The sequence below is a fragment of the Melospiza georgiana genome, chromosome 5, assembly GCF_028018845.1.
Source record: "Melospiza georgiana isolate bMelGeo1 chromosome 5, bMelGeo1.pri, whole genome shotgun sequence".
Taxonomy (NCBI): domain Eukaryota; kingdom Metazoa; phylum Chordata; class Aves; order Passeriformes; family Passerellidae; genus Melospiza; species Melospiza georgiana.
This window is the reverse complement of record NC_080434.1, coordinates 51,315,650-51,332,757: the sequence shown is the minus strand read 5'-3', so window position 1 is coordinate 51,332,757 and position 17,108 is coordinate 51,315,650. Positions and strand designations below refer to the sequence as shown.

The following is a 17,108-nucleotide window of genomic DNA, read 5'->3' as shown; positions in this document are numbered from 1 at the left end:
TAACAGTAATCCAGATGGGGCTCAAATTCCTAACCAAGGAGAGAGGCCAAAAGATGTTGCTGTCAGATTCCACTATTGGCAGTTTCCCCATTGAAGGTAAGCACTGCCTGTACTAAGGAACCAAAAAGAACTATCAAAGGGAAACAATGCACCAAAGAAAATTGAAGGACAGAGGGAAATGCTTCCTGCTGCCTGCTTGAAACCATTGCCTTGCTTTACTTTAACTTTAGGCATTTTCTTTTGCCAGAGCTCTAACTGATACAGGGTTAAAAAATGCTAAAATCATGGGGTAACACTCAAATCAAAGGCAGTGGCCACCTGCATACTGTTGACAGTATTTGTTTTGAATTTGCCTAGGAGCTGATTCTTGTGTGAGTCAGGTACTGGGAACCCAAGCAGCAGGAAAAGTGGTTTTCCATCACTCTACAAACTTAAGCATTTTGTACCTATCTATCACTTCTTTTGGGTGACCAAGCATATCTCCTAGTCAGCAATCTTAGAGAAGCCCAGGAACCTCAGAACATCTTTCCCCCTCATTTTCAGTATGATGCTTTTACAAGCACTCTAGCCAGGATTAAGACAGCACAAAATAAGTTTAGAGTAAAATAGGTACTAGCCTCCATCTGCCTTTTCATAAATGTACCAAATTTATTTGTGCTGGTCAAACCTTTGAACATTTAATCTACTGGTCATGAAAGGTATCAGTTACTCACAGATTTTTTTCATATACTACCAAAGACTTGCCAGGTAATTACAGATTTTTGAATCAAGAGTCACTTAAGGTCCCCAGAATTTATATACAAACAAAAATACTGAACTCCAGGAATCCCAATGTACTACTCAGATGTGAATATACGTACAGCAATTCATTTCTTAAACATTATTTTGAAGTTTTCTGAATTGAAGAGTACCAGTAAGGGCTTACTTCAATAATAATATAAAATGAAACAACTAAATCCAACAAGCCACAAACCAAACTATATAAAATCAAATCAAATTATTTCAAAGTAAGGATTTGTATAATCAAAATTATCTACATAACTTCATCCAAAAGTTTCTGGCAGCATTCCCACACTATTTTCACAGAAGTTTCCATATACAAACCAATTGCTACTAGAAAAGCAGGCAAAATTCAGCTCCAACACTAGTTCAAGTTTGGCAACTTCCGATTTTTGATGTATATAACCACTAAATAATTGCAAACTCCTTGCAAACACTGACTCTAAGAAGAATAAACAAAATTAAGTTGAAACATATTTCAATAGCAGCTAGATTTTTGGGACTCCTATCGAGGAGTCCTTAATATGTTCTGCACAACTCTCAGGTCCTGACGTGTAAAAAATATTATTTAAGTGAGTTAAAGAGTTCTTACTTTCTATGAATAATTTGGGAAGTGCTTCACGTGCAAGAGTAAACTTGGAGTCTATTCCTGCTATAAGCCCAGTGGAGTGTAAATAACTGGCTTTGATATGACACACACACAAAAAGAAGATTCTACTACTTGCATTTTATCAGTTCATGCTTGGGGGAGAATACTATTTATGGTGCCTATCTGCTGGATAGTACAATTTTTTTTTGCATTATGTGTGATTATGTGGAAATAAAAGATTCATCTCTGTCTACGTGTAGGTATGCATGCAGTTACTCCCCTACAGACAGACACATCCTGGAAGTTAGCACATGTCTTTGTTTAAAGAACAACTACAGCAGGCATAAGGAAGGGAAAAAACATTAAGAATCAGAGCCAGCATGAAGACACATCTGTTTGCAAGCACTGGCCTGTACCTACTCTAGTTCAACTCACAGCACAAGACTCAGTAGTTTGGACTACAGGACAGGAGAAAAACAGTCTAAACCTCACAGACTGCATCTCATAACCATAATACTGGGACAGAACTGAGAGCCATCATCCTGAGGGAAGCCTGAAAAAACACTGAAACCTCTAATTCCTTCTTTTGTACAAATAGGACAGACAACAGAAGAGAAAAACAAACAATCCTAGAGAAAGGTGTTATCTAAATATTTCTCTCTACTATTACTACATCAATTCTGAATTCAAATATAAAATCAATTAATTTTGAAAGCAATGTATTATGCATTAGGATGAATGGTATCTATTACTGCAGTTACTCAGCTAAACATTAGAAAATTTGTCGAGGGTTTCCCAACATTCATGCTTGTTTAAAACTACAGGTGCCAGCAAAATCCACTCATCTGTGTGTAAACACAGCACTGATCTCAATTGTTTGTAACCAGAGAACGTTCCCCTCTGTTTCTTAGCTTCGTTTTTCAGACATGGAAGGCCAGTACATCACTCACTGCACTGAGATTTGCAGCTCCCTGAAACAAGGGACACACTTCATTTTGTTTACAGATGCTGCGTCACAAATAGAGGGGGTGGAGGGGTGTTTGTAGAACCTCTTAGGCTGCAGTTTCATGGCTGTGTGAGTCAGCCCAAGTCTGCCAGATCTGTATCTCCATTATGCCAGCACGAAAGTGGCTGATAAGTGACACTACTGAAAAATCCCATTTTCTGCCCAGGTTACTTTTCAGATATATCTGCTTCCTGAACCAGCTCATTACATGGCTGTAAAAATGACAGGAGAGGGTGAGACTACTTCAGCCCAATCTCAGGGTGCAGTTTAATGACTGAGAAGTTGATTTAGTAAGGTTAAACTCAATGAACACAGTGTCCCAAATTCAGCTGTCACTGCTAGTTCACCCCAGTATTATCACAGAGCTTCTGCAAAAGAAGAGGGGGTAGTAGGTGACTGCAGAAATCACGCTGACCCAAATGAAAACTTACCTGGGAAAACTGCTTTGGAATTGGATCAATTCTACAATCCAGCACCCTGCAAGCCACAGACACACCTGGGTAGGCATGGGGAAAAGCATGGCCCACAAGCAGCAAGAGTATTTAACTGGCTCAAAGTGCTGCCTTTGGTGTTTGTGCTCCCATACACCAGGGCTTGATTCAGGGCAATCCTCCACCTACTGGCGTAGCAACTCCACCGTTTCCAACATCAGTTTTCCCCTCTTTCCCCACAGTCCCTATGTGCCTCTATTTTTTACTATTTCTCCTCTCACTCTTCACAAACTTGATTCGTTTCTATGACTTTAGGAGTGCTGGTGACTCAAATAAAGGAAAATTACTTTGAACCATTATTCTTCCTGAACAGCAGTGGCAGCAGCAGTGAAAATGAGCAAATGTTTCTTCACTAGCAGATCACACTAAAAGTACTCAAAAGTATTTATATACTACAGTGCCAGGATGAAAGCTTCTAGAACACAATTCTGGCAGACCATAAAGAGAACCAGCCTTTTAAAATTATTTACTTATTTTTAAGATAAACTAAATTGATTTAGACTATGTTAGTATACCCACTATGCAGGTCAGCTCAGATCACTAAACTGACTTGCAACACTCTACAAAACCAACGTGTCATTACTTACTCCTCCACATTGTTACATTCCTGACAAAATTTTTCCCCCACAACTTTGTTTTTGAGCAGAATATTGATAAAGATGATGAAAAATTGTGGGAAACTCTCAAATAATCTTCTAAAAACACCAACAATTAATATTGTCCTTATTTCTAAAATTTTGAGGTTAGTTTTAAAATTGATTTTCTGGGGATGCTGCATGATGCCAGGCTTTTAACAAAGTGCTGAGAGACATCAGTTCAGATTCTGTACAGAAACAAATGTGTGACAGCCCTCACACATACAGACTGGAGTCAGTAACTCTGAGGAGTCTCAAGACAGTGTGAATTAGGGCACAGCTCCACAGTGTGAATTCTCAGGAGGCAGAGCCTGTGAGAGAGAGTCCCTCAAGGCATTTCTCAAACCAGCTCCACTGCTAGATAAAAATCTAATGGTGAACTCCATCCTCACACACATACACAGGTATCAGAAACCAATTTTAGCATCAAACATGGAGTGACACACAGAGCTCCAATTCCAGGATGAGTATTCTTTTATCTACACAGCACATCTAACTCGGACCAGAATGCTCCAATTTGCACAAGAACCTAAACTAAGAACAGTATCTAAACATGTCAAAGTGAAACAAAATTAAATAGCAGCTTTTTAATCTGTAATCTGACTGAAAGTGATTTAACCTTTAAAGGGAAACACAGGCTAGGACTGAAAGACCATAACTTTGGAAAACATTACACACCACCCCCACTTTCCCAGTTGAGATTTAGAAACACAGACACTAACTTGTTTTTTAGTCCCATTTCAAAGTGATTTTTTAACAGCTTATTAAGTTTTCTACTGACCTACTTCCAGTTCTATTAATGTGTATATATTCTACAAAGATATAGTTTTTGTACTTGGTGAACCCTCCATTTGCTAAAGCAAAATTCTCATGGTTTTACAGCAGTCTAGACTACCAGTTTCAAAAGGAACAAAGCTGAAATCTTATTTCCAGATTTCCCAATTTCCCTTCAGCTACAGTTATGCCTACTTTCATATTCTATGTACATTTTCTAAGAAAAAAATGTTACTAACAGGTCACAAATCCAACTACTAGACCTTCATTTAGTGACTTCACATGAGCAAAACCAGTACTTCTTGCCACTGATATTCTACTGGCAATAGCAGAGGAAAGAGCTTTTGAGATGGATTAGAATTTTTCAGGAATAATGACACATGCCAACTACATTTTTAAAGGATGATTGAATTAGGCATTTAAATAAACATGCATTTTCAAGAAAAAAAAAATGCTTTAAAGCTGCCTTGCATTCTTCATTTGCCTTGTAGGTGAATGAATGTTAACTCTGCAGCACCTCACTGATGAGAAAGAAACACCTGTTAGAACCCACACATAAAGGGCCACTTTTCCACCTCTCACTGATCACCCAGTTGCTCTCAACCACCATAACAAAGTGCTGAGTTTACCTGCTTTATTTTTATTGGTGCAACAGCTTAAGAATGAAACTTCCTTTCACGTGCTCCACAATACATTCTGCTACTGTGCAAACAAAGGAGCAAAACTTCTGAATTATTTTTCTTCGCTACTTTATGTAAACAAAGTTTCTAAAAGAATTTTTTTTCATTTATGACTGACAGGAATAAGGCCCAGAGAAAAGCACTGCAGTCAGAGTTGAGTATCAGGTTTTACTCTCTTAAATCACAAGAAAAGAACAATGTTTATATTCTGCAGAATTTACTTTCAAACAATTCCCTACTAAATTATGAATAGTTTAATTAAATTTCAGTAATGAGTTTATTACAGAGAATCATTACTGTATTTGGATAATTAAGTACATGCATATATTTTCCAATGGTACCAGAACAAAAGTACAGTTAAAACACAAAATTATATTAAAATAACAGGATTTATAAAACTTTGACTACCCTATGGACCAAAGGACAGAGTAAAAATTTCAAGGTGAAATATGCAACCCCATCCTTCCTTACACTGAACTTGTAACAGAAGTCAATCAGCATATTTTTTTTCAAGGAACAACTTATTATAACCAATTTCTTTTCATATCCACATCACTATTGGCATAATTTGTAACACTCTTTATATTAAGCACTTCCTAAGTGTAACTACATTTTCATTGCACACACTCTTCTTCAGCACTTGTACCACAACCCTGATTCTAAGTAGCCAGAAAAACCAGGAAAAGGTAATTACATAAAAAACCACTATACAAAACATCAATTAAAGAACTTACTGTTTGTCTTTTGAGATTTTAAACTACCTCTGAGTGATATGGCTTTTGTTGGGTTTTTAGATTAGCTTTTTTATTATTACTTTACCCTTTCAATAATACCATATCATATAAGCAATTTTCATCAAGCTGGTCATGGAATACAAGTCTCAGATTCAGTTGTTAAAAACAACCACTTTAAAGTTTAAAAAGCAGTAATACTTTTGAATACCATGAACCACCCACTACCAGTTTGTGGATTAAGAGAGTATTAAAAAGTTTTTGTGCTTTATTTTCCTTGTTTATCTCCTGTACTGCTGCTATTTGAAACTGATTTTATGACAGGCAGCAAAATTGCCACTGGCTGGTTTCCAGCAGATCTCTTCCCCACCACTCTCCTCTCAGAGAGCTGCTGCACCCCTTGCCTTGCCCCCACCCTCCTGCATCACCTGCCCACTTTCCTTTGGGTGCCCTGTCCAGAAAGCTGGAGAGGGGGCAGCAGATCCCCTAAAACATTTGAAACACCCATGAAATAATTAGTTGAATTTATTCCAGCTAGCACATGAGATGCTGCCTTTTGAAATGTTTAACAGTGCTGGTCCATGTTCCTTTGTGTAAACAGAAGCTGGATATCTCTATTCCGTTCAGCAGCAATTAGACAAGTGTTCCATCTCTGAAACCTTTGTCCAACTGCCAGCAAGTTTTGAACTAATGTAACTTCAAGGAAGATCAGTAACAAAGAAATCAGACTAATTTCATTAGAAAAGTGAGGTAAAAACATTTTCCCAGGCAAAGTTCTATCACATATACAAAGTAAACGGAGACACACAAACGTTTTCCTCAGTTTTTGAGAGACTGATTTTTGGGTACTTTAAACAACAGTAATAAGATTTCCATAGTAAGCCCAAGTTTAGAGCTGGTCTTTTGATGGGCTTTCACACTAGATGCACAGACAAAACCAGTTTTAAGATCAGTAAGTTATGTAATACTTTAAAAATATTGTAAAACTGCAGATGTTAAGCTGTTTCTTCATGGTCAATCAGTCTATTTCCACAGAGAGCCATAAGAAAGAGAGAGACAACAATTGCAGAGGAACGAGAATTCTTCAATGACTGCAAGCAAATTCTAATACTACTAACTACTAATCTAGCTATTTCATTTTTAAGCATGTGCATTTTTCAGGTGTTGTAGACACCAAAGAATAGCATGTGAGAAAACTCCAGAAATATAAGACTTCTCCAAAATCCTTTTAAGTGAAATGTATGTTTAGAATATCCCCATGCTATCCAGGTACTAGAAAGTTTTCCATCTTCATTCCTGAGCTGCAAGTCCATTGTGCCAATTTTATCTTTGTTTCTCCTTAGCAGTATTTCATCATGCTTAAGAGATCTTTACAACAGCCAAATTCTGATGTCAGCACAGCACCAGGAACACGGTTCATTAGTTTAGTGCAGCTGCAAAGCCAGCAAAACACACATTGCTCTGAGTAACACCAATAATAAGCATGTGTTTTACATTTCTAGGTAACAATGGTGGTTAACAAGATATTGCAGTCTGGGAAAAAGCCCTCAGATACAAACAATGATTAACACAGACTGGGGACTACAGAAAAGTTTGCTTTTTTGAACTACCAAAATGGCTAAATGGCTGTAGTATTAACTGTGAACCAAAGATCTGCTAATTATTTTGTCTGTTGTTTTTCTTTATCATAGCAGAAGATGCACATTAACATTAAGCAGACAAAACAGTATGAACTGATTCAAGTAGACAAGGTAAAAAGTAACCACATATATATGCCTGATTTCCCTTTCTATCAATCATCTCCATATTGCTGTCTGCAAGCCCAGGGTAGTTTTTCATTCACTTCGTATCACTGGTAAGAGAATAACACTTCCCTCATGAGTCTCTGACCACTGCTAAAGCTCCTGCTGCTCTGCAAACTTAGGCAAAGTGCTCAAAGTCCTCAGGTCTCCCACATTGCACCATAAAAACACATCCTGACTTGCATATCCTCCTGAACTGATTTCTATGACTAAATCATGTCACTTCCACTGAACACAACATCAGTATAGCTCTGGTCTGCACAGGCTTCCAGTATGCCCCTAAGTAATATTTAACATTCAATAATTTTTCAATTTTAGAAGAGGGGGACAAACTCAGAAGTCTGTAATTTATTATTATCACAACAACCCTTAATCACCTCTTTTCCAAGGTAAATAATCCTGTACTTCTCAAACTTCTAGTCTTTGTAATTCTAATGTTAATATAGTACTTGCTAAGTGATTACACACACACACAAAAGGAAATACCACAATCAAAATCCTGAAGCCATTACTTGGTTCCACTCACATTAAAAAACTTGTTCTGGAGTTACTCAAGGTTATTTAGTAGAGGAGTACCGGTCCAAGACCACCTTTCTGATTTATCATAGATGGAATACTGTAGCTGAAGGAAAATACTTTAAGAAAATGAATATTCTATACTGTATTTTAAAATGTAAAGTCTGAAGATTTGCATGGCAGCCTCCCATCTATTACAAAGTTTCTATATAATGCCTGTAAAACAGCATGTAACAGTTTGCACAGAAAACATTAGTCATTTTCTGGGTTTTTTAGGAGAGATAAGGCCTGATTTACAGAAGCCCTGGGCACTCAGAAATGTAGCTGAAATCAAAGAAACTTTCAGTCTGAACATATAAAGTGCCACAGAATGCACTTCACTTCAAAAGTCACAATTTAGAAATACCAAATCAGACAAATGAAGCCACTTTGTCTTTCTGATATTAGGGCTTGGTTTTTTCCTTTTCAGTAATTCTTCATTTCCCCATCTTTTAACTGTGATTAACATCACACCTTACAAACCTCAAGCATTAGCATATTAATAAGATTTTAAAAATCTTTTAAGTTTGTAACAGAATAAATAAGGACATAAAGACTTCTGAACTAGTCTGTCCATTTCAGTGGTCAGACATCAGAAGTTATCATTTCTAATTCAGCAACCTTTTGGGTTTCCCCCCCTTTCAATGGGAGGCTTTTTTCCTTTTCACAATACATTTATCTTAGTGTTGCTGGGAAACCATTAGAATAATATTGTACATGTGAAATTGCCATTAATTACTGATGCACTTGTAACAAAAGAAAATTGTCAGATACAAAAACAAAGGGTGTCATCATCAATCAGTTTGAAATTCAGTAACATCTGGGTGAACTTGCTAAGCCCACATGGTCTGTTCCTCTAAGGACTGACAAAACTGGGACATTTACAAAGCAATTGGTTAATATTCCATTTGGAAAAAAAAATCAGAACACAATTTCTTCTTCTCTGACTAGTGGCCTGTCCTAGTTAATGAAAGATTGTTACAAGACTCAAACTAATTAAAAAGATTAAACTATGAGCAAAATCAAATTAAAAATTTGGCTTTAGGCTTATGTGGCTAGCAATAGCTCAAGAACGTTGCAACTGCAGTCTGCAGTTAAATACAATTAATGAAGTTTAAAACTATTAGAATAATTAACTGTGGATCATTTCTGTAACCTGGCTGTATGACCTCCACAAAATTACCTATAATTCTTAAATATAAACATGTAAATACATGCAAGTCACCCATGGCATCCAAGACTTGCCATATATTAGTTAATATACTATCCAAACCACTTACTATGTATATACTTTTTCCTCTCAAATATAACAAATTCTCGTGGGTGACACAACAGATTTTCTTCTACCAAATGACATTTTAATTTGTATTTTTTAGTATTGTTTAATATAACTATCCAGGTCAGATCAAAGGTCCATCTAACTACACAACCTCAGAGAGCAGCCATGAGCTTATATAGAAATAGCAGGTTTAGTTCAAAGAAACTTTTTTTTCCTCACCTGTAACTCCAGCCTATTCCAAAACATTTAAGTAGCATCAAGCAACCTTTCTCAATTTTAACATGATGTAACAGATGCCTAAAACTATCTGTGCACGATATGACAAACTGTTAGCATTACCCATTTCTAGTGGTATGGAAGCACAAGAGGCCAAACTACAAAGGGGCCAATACCTGATAACCAGAGGAACACACAGAAAGACAATGGAAAGGAGAAGGAGGGTGTTTGTTCCATTCTCACACAAATACATATAATCACTGAGAAATGCCAAGGGACAAGATAGGCAAGACTTCAAGGCACACCTGGAGTGCTAACTTCCCCAGATGATCACAAGCCAGGCCTTGGGGTGGGCATGGCAGGGGGAGAAAGAGCATGAAAGGGTGTGGGGGGCATTGAAATCAAATGCAACTTCCACAGCAAATGCCTTGCCTAACTGTCACCATGGAAAAAAGAACAAGACTGCTAGACTGATGGAAAAACAAAAGGACAATCATTCCCCCAAAAAATCCAAACCTCCATAAAACAAAAACCAGAATCCTAACCCAGCCATGATAAAGAACTGTATCTCTCTCACTAAATTCTAACCTATAAAACTTAATTTCACACAAATATATTTAAACACTGCCTTAAACCTGTGTTTAAAATTTCCATGCTGAAATAAATTTATCGCTTCTTTTCCTTTGAAAAGTTTCAGAAACTTTTTTTTTACTTGTGTATATTTAGTGTCTGATTAAAAGTGCATTTTACAAATTTCATGAATTTGTGTTTACACTGATATCTCAAGGTAAAAGCAAATGTTGCACTGTAAGTATTTTCTTTCTGTCTACATACTTGTCTTACACTTTACCAAACTGTACAGTTCCTAGTACAAAGCTTTATCTGAACTCACCATCATGCATGCTTTCTTTTACATTAAAAACTCCAGCAGGCATGATGGTTTTCCAGAAACAACACAAATGCCCCCATCCCTATCTCAAAAGGGAACACTTGCTAACTTTAACATTCAAATTGACTCTGAGGCTCCTTCAACACTCTAAGGCAGGACTGCCACAAAAAGAAGTTGGTTTTGCCCTGTGCCAGCCCAAGTATTTGTGAGTTTTCCTGCTAAATTGCATGAGGAAAGGGTTCAGGTTAAAATTAACTTAGTTGGAGAGGAGCAGGTGTTCTGTGGTGAGTTGGTTTGAGTTTTTTGCCCTGCTAAGTTTTAACCCAGTCAACCCTTCCATTTTGGTGTGCAGCAAAACAAAATGCTTGTAAAGAAGGTACAGAAGGTACAGAGGCTGGGACAAGCATGTGAGAGTGCCACATATTTTGGTGGCAGTTCTGGCTTTGCCTACAAGGGCTGCTTATGTCAGTCACTGAGAAAATCAGTCTGTATGCATTTTGGATTGATGGGGCTATGTGAAATGTATCTGACAATTAAGTACACTACTATTAATCTTATTCATAATGACTAAAAATGCTTTATATCAATGACATTTTATCATTCTCTTGTGATCAAAGTTATATCTGAGATTTAATAGTTTACTGACAACAATATACAATTCTGCAGTTTAACATGGCAGTAAGACACAGTCAATTCTGAAAAAAATTCAATATTCATAAAGAAAACTTGCAGCAAAGCAGATGCCAAGATTCTAAAACTTCTTTCAATCCCCAACTATCTCATGGAAAGAAATACAATATGGCTAACACAATTGCTCTCAAGTTTTATTTAGGTCCTGGTTTGATCTTGGAACTGAAGGAGGGCTTCTTGGGTGCCTTACAGTTGTTTGTGTTCCCCTTCTATTACTTGGCTATGTCAAAGTTACCATCCCCCTTTCTAAGCCCTAACCCAAATTATCAAGCATCTGACTTGCAGCTCTAAAATCAATCCCTATATAACTTGAACATCTGCCCTGTAAAGAGAAAGACTGACCTAAAAAAAAAAGATTTTGTGTCAAAAGTACAGTAAACCTCAACACTCTGCTGCATGCTAGCTGCCTAGTTTGGTTAAACTTACTTGGATCTATTGAATGGACACCTGAGCCCAGCCACAGCACACCAGTTAAAATCACTTGCTCAACAGCTGAAACCACACATCACATACTGTCCCACTCTAAGAGGGCACCAAACCATCAATGCAATCTAACACTCCAGAAACTACCTTTGACTCCATTAAGCACCTGAACTTGTGTTTCATTTGCCATACATATGCAATCCTGAGGCATTTCCTTTCTACATCCCTCAAAAGATTCATGTTCATTTTAAATTCGCAATATTTTCATTTTCAGGACAATAATAATGTTATCATACAGACATATCAAAACACTTTGAAAGTATCTGGCCTACATTTTATTACCCACAACCCCAAGCAGAAGGAGGGAATGGATATAAAAACATTCTTTTTAAAAGTCCTTGGCACAAAAGCTGCTGCTCAGGCACTCTGGGACAGGTGCCCAGAATGTCTCAAGTTCCAATAATAAGAAAAGCTTTCATTAGAAGAAGAGGTCTGGACACAAAAATACAGATACAATACCAGAAAACTTGCTAATAAGGACACAGATTTGTAACCAGTTAAGTTGACCATGACTTCAACAAGCTAAAAGAACAAAAATGTGCAGGAACTGATCCACATCCTGGTGGCCAAAACTCTGAGTTGCACATTTTCTGTAAGAGCATCTTTGGCTGACGCATGGCCAAGACAACAAACATCCTACAGTTTCAAGAACTGATTCATGCCTGAGTTGGTACATTCTGTTAATGATAAAAAAAGCTTTAAGTCACATTTAAAGCTCTGGAAAGTTATGTTTTGAAGAAAACTTGAAAAGATTTAACAAAACTTTTTCAAGCACTTCTATCCCAAGCACAGCATCATCATAATATTCCACGTACCAAAATTAATTTGCTTTTATAAATCAAGTTGATACAAAGAAGCTCAGACTTCATAAAGAACAGACACATTATACAAAAGCATAAAGAAAAATATACTTGTTGGTTTATTCCAAGAATGTACAGTACTTCCCATTTTCTTGATCCTTCAGTAAAGCCCATACCTAACAAAAAAATTCCTCTAACTCAGATTACAGAGTACCAATACAGTAAGAAAAATCTTTCTCTGTCATTTCAGACAGAAAAAAATGTCAGTAGGTGCAGTAGCAAAGTATTTGTTTCCATTTGAAGTTACTCTCAAGTTTTTTGGCTGTCTGAATTCTGTTGTTTTTTAAGGAATTCTGTAACAATAATTCATTAAAAAACAACAGAAAAAGTCTGCCCTTAGCCTGGAAATTATGTCTAATACACACACACACATGTGAATTCAGTAAAACATGTATACATGATTTTGAAGTTCCATTATTCCCATTATATAGGAATGACATAGTTCACCATTCCAAGTCAACCAACTGGGACAAAATAAAATACCTGTTTCAGGGATCAGCTCAAAACTGCATTCCTCTACATTCCACAGACTTTAATCTGAGGTATCTGCCTAAACAGTCACAACTCTAGTATCCTCTCCTGTACCTGGCAATATTCCACTGCAGTTCTGAAAATACTAGGCCAAGCTTGTCCATTCCATAATTTTCAAAACTGTAAATGGACAACAAGACTCATTTTCGAAAAAAGAACACTGATAGGTGCCTTGCTGCTTAAAAAACAAAGCACAAAGCCTATGTTCTCCTCACATTTATAGCTAAGAAAACTTTTCAATGTACTAACTGATCAGCCCAGACCATGATTTCTATTTTTCAGTCTTTGTGGAGTCACTGCTGTCATAGGAAACAGATCATCAGATGATAGAGGATTTCCAGTCTCTAAAAATTATTACTCCACCCTGGGCATAGGACCAAATCCTGGGTTACAAAAACCTTTGGTCCAAAGACCATGGTGTTAACAAACGAGCTGTGTCAATATTTGATCAATGCTCAAATTAATTCTCTATTTTCAGCATGGACTTAAGAAATAATCCTACTATAGCACAGTAGCATTTTTTTCCAGTGGAAGAAGAGATTAATAAAGTAAAAAAGAGGCAAGACTTGCACTCCCCCAGGATGCTGTCAAACAGAGAAGATGCTTTTTTAACAATCCCTTTTGATCAAGAAAATTTAGCAATTTTGTCAATTATACTAAATGGAAAAAAAACAGTACGCATTACACCAAGTTAAAAAATCTGAGGCAGGTTTTACATTTGAAACTATTTCAAAATTCCATCCATAAACTCCAGAAATTAAGCTTTGTTTTTGGCAAACAGTGTGATCTTTTCAATCAAAATTACCCTTACGTAGGCCTACTTGCTTCCTCCACTCAACTATACTTTCTTCAGATGCCGGAACCCAAAACACCACCTAGATTGCCAAAAAATTTTGCTGGCATATCCTGTAATTATTACTTGTGATTCCACTTCAGACCTCTCCTCTAAACTGTGGATATGTTTCATGTACAGATTAGCAGTTAATGTACCAATTCCAGCATTGAGAGAACTTACAAGACAACAGTAATGAATTACGAAAAATGGGGAAAATGGGTCCTCCACTTTTAAAGAAAAACAATGAAGTCATATTCCCTTAAAGGTCTGCAGGCAGGAAGGACAACAAAACTCTGGCAATTCTCCATCCTAGTGATAAAATGTTTACCTTAACAAGTAAAAGTTTCAGGGAGAGGGGTGGTGGTCAGAATTGCTCACCTTTAACCGTTTAACCACCTCATCGTTGGTAATTTTGTCTGTAATCTCCTTCACTCCAGGAGGATAGTAGATGATTTTACCGTCGGCAGCAGGTTTTGGTTGGGTAGCAGGGAAGTCCATCCTGGCGCTGCTGGTTATAAACTTTCCTTCTCCACAGTCCTCTACCGGCCTCTATCGGTCAGAAAACAAAAGTTCAGCAGAATAGAAACGACTTTCTAACCCTCTTTTTCCATTCCTCACCCTCAATTCGCCGAAGGCCCCGGCTATCGCCCCGCCGGCCGCGCCCCCCAGCGCTGCCCCCGCCGCATCCCGGCGGGAGCGCGGCCCGACCCGCTGCCGCTCCCCGCGGCTCGGGCCTGCCCGCTCCCCTCCGGCGCCTCCTTTCATTGCGGGGCTGCTCCAGCCCAACACTGTTAGTTCTCAGCCGACGGTTTTACAATGAAATTTGGGGCCCAATCGAGGGACACCCCGCGGCCGAGGGCCCCTTACGGCCCGGGGGGTGGGCCGGGGACGCCGTTCCGGCCCCAGGGGGTGGTTCGGAGCCGGCACACCGGCCCCGGAGCCGGGAGACGAGGCCTAAACAGTTAGGCCTCAAAACTATCGGGAGGCAGAGAAGCCAACAGGAGAGGGGGAGGGAGGGAGGAAGAGAGGGAGGCGGCGGCGAGCGCAAACAAAACCCCCCCGCGACCCCCCCGTTCCCTCAGAGCCCCCCACCCGCCCTCCCGCGCCTCCAGGAGCCCCCCCGGGGAGGGGGCCCGGCCACTCGCCACTTTCCATTTGTTCCCGCAACTTCATGTCCCCTCAGCCCTCGCCCCGCACCCCCCCTCCACCCGCCCCGCCGCCCCGCATTCGGCCGGGCCCACAAAGAGCCCCCCGCAGCCCCGGCTCCGCGCACACACCCCCGCGGCCGTGGGGAGCGGGGAGCGAGCACGGGGGGAAGCGGGACCCGGAGCCGCCTTTACCTCATGCAGCTCCGGAAGGTGCAGCATTGAGCAGCCTCCGTGCCGGGTGGTGCTCGCCGCTCCGCCGCCACCCCGCCGGCCGCTGCCCTGGGCGCTCCCGCCGCCTCCTGCTCCGCGGCGCGGCAGCTCCTGCTCGGGAGCGCTGGCTGGGGGAGGGGGAGCGGCTCGGTGGCGGCAGCAGCGGCGGCGGCGGCGGCCGGGAGAGGGGGAGGCTCGGGCGGAGCGTGCGCCGCGGGGACCCAGCGCCGCTCTCCGCCCGCCCAGGGAAGCGCAGCCCGGGAGGAGCCTCAGCGCCGCCCCCGCCCCTTCCCTTTCCCCTGCCCGCCCGCGGCCGGCGGCGACGCCCCGCCAGGAGCCCCCAGCCCCCGCCCCGGGCAGAGGGCGAGGCCGCCCAGTGAGTCTGGCACCGCCAGGAGCCCCGCGTAGGGTGCCGGGCAGTGCCGGGCGCGGGCAGCGCGTCTCTGCCTCAGCTTGGCGCCTAAAGCCCCGGAGCGGCCGGGCCGGGCAGGCTCCGCCGGGGCGGCGAGGGCACGGCTGGCGCCGAGCGGCGATGCCCGGCTGCCGGCGGTGTCAGCGAGCGAGGCTGCGGGCTCCTGGCTGCAGGGCGGGAAGGCGAGAGTTACTTTGCTGCTTCCTTACGGAGCCCGGGCCGCTCCCTCAGGCGTGTGGGGCCTGGTCAGCGCGATGGAGAAGACAGTGTGCGGAAACGGCGTGTGGGGTGGCGCGGAGAGTGCGGGGGCAGGCCAGAGTGAGCAGTCCTTCTTCAGGCAGATGAGGGGAAAGAGAGTATCCACACTTTGGTTAAAAATCTTAAGGAGAAACTTGAATATGCAGACCAAAGGAGCCCTCGCCAGCCAACTCAGGAACTCCTTCCGTGCAAAATGTCTTTATAATTTAATATTGATATTGCCAAGGGATGGGGTATGTCTGGAAAGTCAATAGCAAAATGGGATATATCTGTCTGTTTTGAATCTGCAGTATGTACCCTGTCTGAAGCGTAGGTGGCTATGGAATGTTTTCTAGATACTGTTCAGAGAAGGTATGTGACAGCTGAAAGATGACTTCTAGCTGATCAAGACTAATTTCAGATCTTCAGCTGGTTATTTTTTTTATTCAAACCAGCTAAAAGTATTATTTTTCTTTATTTTGGACATCTCTAATGAATTTACTTAAGAGCAAATTGAAGGTAGGAGGTCAGGACCATCTCCACGGAGGGGTGTTTCTCTCCATGGGGGTCGCACAGGTACAACAGGAGCCTCGCCAGGCACAGCAGGGTGAGCTAGCATGGCACAGCAGCGGCAAAGGACAGATGCAGGCGGGTGAGATGATGGGACAGGATGGGAAAGGGGTAAGTAAGAGTATGGTGAAGTATGCCAAATTCCAGCTTTACAACGTGCTGGTGGAAAATGTACAAAGACTGAGAAGCTTTTTGGAACATTGGGTGTAATAGCATGTGGGTAGGAAATTGCTCTCCTATATTTGCATTCCTTGTCTCCCTGCTGTGTTGTCCTAGGGGAGTTAAAGCATTGAATGTCCACAGCCTCTATGAAACCAGCTTAGAAGGATTATAGTGAAAGTGACTGAGAGTTGCAATGAACACTTGGAGAATCTCAGACACTGATTTTGAAATTTAGAAGGATGCATCAGACCAGGCATTTAAATCTGGCTGTGAACCCAGCCTTAGATGAAATTATTCTCTCCAAGCTAAAGGATCGATGGATTTGGGCATTCACAAGACAGGTGATCCTAAGGGTGTACTGATTTTAGTAAATAAATAAAGCCAAAGCATGTCATTTTTTTTCTGCATCTAAACTAAAGGGGCCATTTAGATTTGCCTTAACATGTAAGGACTCAGACTAGCTATCAACTTTAATTTGTTGTCATTCAAATAAGAGGTACTGCCAGAACTTACATACATTGAACATATTTGGGTCTTCTATCC

General features: G+C 40.7%; 1 protein-coding gene across 3 annotated transcripts in view; it reads right to left on the bottom strand.

The window, feature by feature from the left end:
* Nucleotides 1–15,303, bottom strand: part of PDS5A (PDS5 cohesin associated factor A) — a 74,475-nt gene extending 59,172 nt beyond the window's left edge. Inside the window, exons 1-2 of one of the 3 annotated variants that reach the window (XM_058024436.1) lie at nucleotides 15,167–15,303; nucleotides 14,205–14,375 (exon numbers count right to left, since the gene is read on the bottom strand). In XM_058024436.1, the coding sequence (XP_057880419.1) occupies nucleotides 14,205–14,375; nucleotides 15,167–15,193 (198 nt within the window). In that variant the 5' untranslated portion in view covers nucleotides 15,194–15,303. The remainder of the gene's footprint in view (nucleotides 1–14,204; nucleotides 14,376–15,166) is intronic. The other 2 variants (XM_058024435.1, XM_058024434.1) reach the window with 2 other exon arrangements.
* Between the last annotated feature and the right edge of the window lie 1,805 nt (nucleotides 15,304–17,108).